Source organism: Ipomoea nil, unplaced genomic scaffold (assembly GCF_001879475.1).
Source record: "Ipomoea nil cultivar Tokyo-kokei standard unplaced genomic scaffold, Asagao_1.1 scaffold3087, whole genome shotgun sequence".
In the NCBI taxonomy this organism is placed as follows: Eukaryota; Viridiplantae; Streptophyta; class Magnoliopsida; order Solanales; family Convolvulaceae; genus Ipomoea; species Ipomoea nil.
The window spans coordinates 826,590-832,589 of NW_017619515.1; the positions used below are offsets into that span (position 1 = coordinate 826,590).

The 6,000-nt window shown below is 32.6% G+C and overlaps 1 protein-coding gene across 3 annotated transcripts; it reads left to right on the forward strand.

The window, feature by feature from the left end:
- The first annotated feature begins 1,043 nt into the window (after positions 1-1,043).
- Positions 1,044-5,455, forward strand: LOC109166308 (ribonuclease H2 subunit B). 3 transcript variants are annotated; one of them, XM_019315259.1, is made up of 11 exons: positions 1,044-1,187; positions 1,480-1,537; positions 1,635-1,694; positions 2,252-2,353; positions 2,471-2,547; positions 2,876-2,999; positions 3,213-3,277; positions 3,454-3,523; positions 4,390-4,465; positions 4,612-4,687; positions 4,965-5,455. In XM_019315259.1, the coding sequence occupies exons 2-11, from the start codon at positions 1,489-1,491 to the stop codon at positions 5,085-5,087; spliced, it is 822 nt and encodes a 273-aa protein (XP_019170804.1). In that variant the 5' UTR covers positions 1,044-1,187; positions 1,480-1,488; the 3' UTR covers positions 5,088-5,455. The 3 variants fall into 3 exon arrangements, with proteins under 3 accessions (XP_019170804.1, XP_019170803.1, XP_019170802.1); XM_019315258.1 differs by having other exon boundaries at positions 1,484-1,537; XM_019315257.1 differs by having other exon boundaries at positions 1,045-1,187; positions 1,472-1,537.
- Positions 5,456-6,000: the final 545 nt, after the last annotated feature.

A 6,000-nucleotide genomic window follows, 5' to 3' on the forward strand; every position in this document is an offset into this window, starting at 1 on the left:
GCAGTCTTAAATCTCCAGAGCATCTGTCCCACTCAAAAGACATGCTTACAATTCAGTAAGGGAATTAGTCGTTGTGTTAATCTTGAGTACACCTAAAAAAATTATACTAGTCTAGTACTCAATTTTTTTTTTTCCGGGGTTGTATGTTGTACTTTGACAATGTCAAAGATATAAAATGACCCCGAAAGGACGGGTCAAGTGACCTATATAATCAACATCATAATAATGTAATCAACAATATATAAAAGGAAAAATTGTACTTTTTGTTTCTAAGTTATATGGTACTTGTTAAATTTGTCCTTTAATGTTGGTCATGCTCACTGCGTTGTACTTTTTATTTTTTTATGCTTACTTTTTGTCTATGATTTATACTAAAATTGAAAATTTTGTCCCTAATATTTTATAATAGTAAATAGACAAAAAGTGCAACGTCAATAATAATTTAAGAATGAAAAGTGAGTATGACCAACATTTAGAGTTGAATTATACAATTATCCTATAACTAGAGACGAAAAATATAATTTTTCCTATATAAAAATAAAGTTACTTCCATGCAAATTGTAACAAAGCATGCAAAATACCACTCCGTAAAAATAATAAGGGAGGGAATAAATTATCAAATATACTCATCTTTGCTATTTTTAGTTTATGATATTTTTATGAATTTTAGAGAAATTTTTATATTTATGTGTCTTGTTTATTTAACAAAATCTGGCTGAAATTATTTTCGTAGTATTAAGTTTAATATTATTATATAAAATTTATATTTATATTTTTAAAAATTACATTAAAAATATTATTAAATATAAAAAATAAAAAAAAATAGTAAATTTGATTAATAAATAATAAACCTAATGAGTGTTTGCACGGATAGTTTAATTGGTTTTTGAATAATAAATTACGGATAAGGACGTAAGATTGAGTTTTGACCGTCTATGTATAAAAAATTGCTAGAGTTTTTGCCTTTTGTGAGTAAATAAACATAATGACATAAAATGTGCATGAAAAAAATTAAAACAGGGAGAATAATGGCCCCGTTTGGAATTTGAGCAAAAATAAAGGGCACAATTGCAAACGTTTTAGAGTATTTAACCTATGCCGGGTATAACTCCCGCCACTACACTTGAAATAGAGTAAAGGTCACCGGAGGAGACGCCGCCGGAACTGCAAAAATCCGAAAGCCACAGGTTCCATTTCGAATTTTTTCTCAGTCTCTCATCACTTCTGTTATTCTCAAGCGCCGTTTTATCAACCTATACATCTAATTTGTGCCGTCCTTTTAATGCTCTTTGAACACGATTTTTCGAGTGTTTTTGCATTTCTTCCTCTCATTTGTACATATGCTTGGTTGATTCATAATTGATTGATTGATTCTGTGTGAATGCAACCGGAGAGCGAAATGACGTTCAAATTTATTTATTTATTTGTTTGTTTATTCATCTGGTTCTTTCTCTCTGTGGTTGTGGTTCAGTGAAGAAGATAGGTATCATGGCTTGGTGGGAAGGTGTTGACGAAACGCGTGTTCTTATTGCGCCAGGTAGCATCGCATGGTTGTAGTTATTTACTTATTTGTTTTGTTTAATTGTCAGTTTGAATAATGAATACTCACTAAGTTTCCAATCTCATAATTGGAGATCCTCCTGCAACTGGGAATGGCATGGGGGAGCTTTTATCTCTTCGGCATCCAAAATCTGGTATTGTCTCATTGTTTTCCTTTTGGTCTGTTTCTTAGTAAAGTTTGGTTTTACCTGTTTTCCATTAATTGCCTTTAGTAACCGGAGAAATAAGTCATTTTTTCCAAAAAAAAATAAAAATGGAGAAATGGAAAACTAAAATATGAAACTTTTTTACTAAAACCATTTTTCCAATTTGAAAAATGGAGAATTGTTCTCCATTTTGCTAAAATTTGGAGAATCCTTTTAACTAATTCTTCAAATTTGGAGAAATGGAGAAAGACACGGATATACAGTAGATCCACACTTCAATCCGTGCAACAACATTTTAAACCCCTTTTTTTCTAGAGAAATGGAAAACTGGGGAATTGAAAAATTGGATAAATGAAAAATAGAGATCATGAAGTAAACAACCAAAAATAAATTTTTGAAATAATCTTTTGTTTCTTTTTATTATCCCTTTTTATATTGACCTTTTCTTCTGTACAGGCTATGCCACTCTAGCTTTCACACTGCAGTTATATATAATTTGTAGACCTTGTACTATCTTTTGTAATGTTAATAACTTCTAAAAACAGGAGACAAAGCTTGTTATCTTCTTGTTGATGGAACTCTTCAAGAAGTTCATTGGTTCAAGCACTCTTATGGGTCTTGGTTCCTTGGGGATTACGTGTGTGAAGGTAAAGAATCAATTGATCTTGGTCTGTTGTTGCATACAAGCAGTTTAGGATGAAACTATGCGATTTCCAAAGCATTCTTTACTAACATACTGAAATATAATTTGTTTTCAAATATAGATGGGCGCTTATATACTGCTACACCAGTTGATCCTGTTTTTGTTTTGTTGCCTGTTTTTGAGGAAGCACGAATGAAGGTATGGAGCACTTCTGATTGACTGCAAAAACTTCTACTTAGTTCTTTATTTTTTAAATTGTACATAAGCAAACCCAAATTCATCTGTTCATTTTCCATATTTGTTTTGTAGATATGATGCAATGAATTTCTGTGCTTATTAATTGTACATAAGCAAGTCCAAATTGATTTCTTAATACTTTAGACACTTGGCAAATGCCTATTGCTTTTTGTTTTGTAATCTTCTCCTGGTCTATGGGTGATCCTTGGAAAATGTAAAATTTTCTGAAGAAACAGAAACTCTTTATACATTTATTTGCTTATTAATTATCATTGTCTTGTTAATGCAGAAAAAAGATGATCCAGGAATGTTTAGGCAGTTGGATGAAATAATTTATGTCAGTGGTTATCCTGGGTATCAGTATCTTTCATCCATTGCAGAGAAATCCATGCAAGTGGTTTGTGATTTTAAAGGTAACCTGAATCTGCTATTATTCCTCAAAATTATCCTTGATTATTCCTCTAGAAGCCCATAATCTTTGATTTTTCTGACTATACACTATTGATATTGGTTATATACATCACGAAGTTCATGTTAATGCTTGTGCTGTCAAGATTTTAGTTGAGAACTAATTGCTGAATAGTACTGATTAATTTTTTCTTTGCTAATGTTCATATTATACGCAGAAATGGGATCAACAAAGTTCTTTAGACTTAATGATGAAAAGGTTATTAGATGGCTGTGCTTTAAGGTGCGTCTTCTGAAATGTATGTCTGTAATTATATCATTTTTACTTTAATTGTCAAAGACAGAGATACTTTGATCACTCTAAAACGATAGTCAGTACTCAGTAGGAGACCATCTCTCAAAATCTTCTCGGAAAACTTACAAGTTCATCTCTCTGTTCTGGTTCCGACCAATTTGTAGGTAGAAGAATTGAGGAAGACTCTGGTGACATTGGATAAGAACTTTGCTGCTCGGGATAAGAAAGATACATGTATGGTTCTAATGATAAATCAATTAGCACCTCCTATTTTGTTGTTAGTGCATGTGAATGAGCTCTATCTTCCCTAATGAGTTTGTGTGACTCTTAGACAATTTGAAGGATTTTATACTTCAATGGTGCCATTAATGCTTCATATTTTGTCTTGGGCATATAGTTTGATTTGAAGGTCTGGATAGCCCAGGATATCCAACCCCTTTTCCTTCATTATCTCATCAGCTGAGGAGTTGTGGCACTTGTGGGGATATATTTAATTATTTATAGTTCCGATATTCATATACTGTATGCTGTGTTTAGTGAAGAGAAACAGATAATGGAAGATATCACAGATTAGGATGTTAGATTCCCTTTTTAATTGTGGATTTGTGTAGAAACATAATGATAGGATCATAGGAAATAAAATAAAGGTAGATGAGAAATGCTCACCTTCAAAATTCTAAGAAAAAAGGAAAAGGGGAAAATATGATTCAGAACTTAAATGCCCAATTTTTCATATGATGGGAGAGAAATCCGATGCTCTTATTTTTGTTATAAGTCATGGACATTTTACTAGTTTTAGCTTTTATTAGAACAAACTCTCCAATGTATTATTGCATGTGGAGAACTGGAGACGGATAGAGGCAAATGTAACTTCATTGCTAATGCCTAAGGAAGTTGACGTAATCTTTTTCCTTTATGAAACCTCTTGTGCTAGTTTCCTATCCATATGAATGGCATCTTTACTTCTTGTGTTGAACGTTGTTGGTTGTTTATTACAGAGTATAATATTAATGCAATCAAATATGTGTTGGACATACTTATCCAGTTTCTCCAAGGTTAAGGCTAATCTGACCCTAGTTCACATAATTTGTTGGGCTCAGTGACCGATACGGTTTCAATTGTTGGAGAATACTTGAAGGAAGATCCTTGGTTGAAACTCCTTTGCAGTAAATTAAGGTATCCCATTTCTTTGCTTAAAATCTATTGTGGAAATTTCCTTCCACCTTTGTTTCAGTCCATTTGCATGAAATAAAATCTGTGTACAAGAAATGGTTAATGCGCTTTTTCAAATGAATATTCAATAAATCTGATCACATTTGCAGGATCGACTTGAGAAAGGAAACAAAAGCATTGGATCTTGAATGCTTTCCATCACCAGAAGTAAATCTTTATGACCAGGTAAAAAAAATCCACAGTTTAAAACATCTAATGTGGAAAAGGATGTGTCTTTCTTTTACTATTATTATTAAATGAACTGCAAGATCAGTAGTTTATTTGTAATTGTGTTCTAATAGAACATATACGCAAGGGGAGAATTGAGAGAGGAAAAAAAAAAAGAAACTGATGGATGTGAACTCCTTTATGGCCTAATTGGTTAATTGCGTATTTGTTTTACCTCCACTGGGCTGTTTGTGACACCTCTCTCTCTCTCTCTCTCTCTCTCTCTCTCTATCAGGGAAAGGGTGAAATTGATTGTAAAACTACTGGAACGAGAAGGCAAACTAAGAAGGCCAAAGTGGAGACAAACTCGCAAAACATCAAAGACATGTTTAGCAGGGCTACAAGGAAAAAAAGGTAAACTCAAATAAGCCAACAGAAGAGGATGAAGGAAAGAGTCTTAAGTGGGAATTCAAGATTTGGGTGAAATTTTAAGCAGGAAAGCGGAATTCCCATATGAATGCATTGAATCGGAGCCTTAGATGTTAATTTCACCCGCCATTTGTCCTGCATTGCATGCGTTTAGTGAAGCACTGAAATCCCTTCAAGAAAACACATCAGTGCTGTGAGTAAATTACTTCTGCATTACATTTGACAACTATACCTGAGCAGATGGCTATGTTATTGTTGTATTCTAGTAAAGTTGTTCTCTTGTGTTTTAGAATTGGAGTGTCTTTTTGTTGAACAATATGGTAAGGAAATAGTATAGTCTCACTAATGTTCACTTTACCACTTCACAGTTCACATAAATTGCCATGACAATAAGGGTGGGGTGAGCTTTAATTTTCAAGACTCACCACGCTTTGACAATTTTATGTACTACATGTTCATTTTAGTTTATAATATATTAAAAATGAATTTGTATTAATTTATTAAAAATAATTATATAATCCACTCAAAATGAACCTGTATCAAGGTAAGGTGGACTTGGGGAAACAAGATACCAATCGTTATGCGTTGGACACGTGTCTAGCATGCATGTTGGACACGGGTAACAGCGCCGTTAGGCACGGTTATCTCTTTTTTTTTTTTTTTTTTTTTTTTTTTTTTTTTTTTAATTTCAGACCGCTTCGTTATATGAGTATATGTTCATAATTTTATTACTATATGTTAATAACTGTACATTCATAACTCCATAATTGTACGTTCATAACTCTATAACTGTACATTCATAACTCCATAACTGTACATTCATAACTCCATAATTGTACAATCATAATTTTCAAAGCTCTATGTTCACAATTTTAGAGCTCTATGTTCATAATTTTATCACT

Excerpts from the sequence above, each read along its gene's own strand:
- LOC109166308 (XM_019315259.1), top strand. The coding sequence starts at position 1,489 with ATGGCTTGGTGGGAAGGTGTTGACGAAACGCGTGTTCTTATTGCGCCA. Across the intron at positions 1,538-1,634 it reads GCGTGTTCTTATTGCGCCAG|ATCCTCCTGCAACTGGGAAT; the intron begins GTAGCATCGCAT and ends TCATAATTGGAG. Across the intron at positions 3,000-3,212 it reads AGTGGTTTGTGATTTTAAAG|AAATGGGATCAACAAAGTTC; the intron begins GTAACCTGAATC and ends TATTATACGCAG.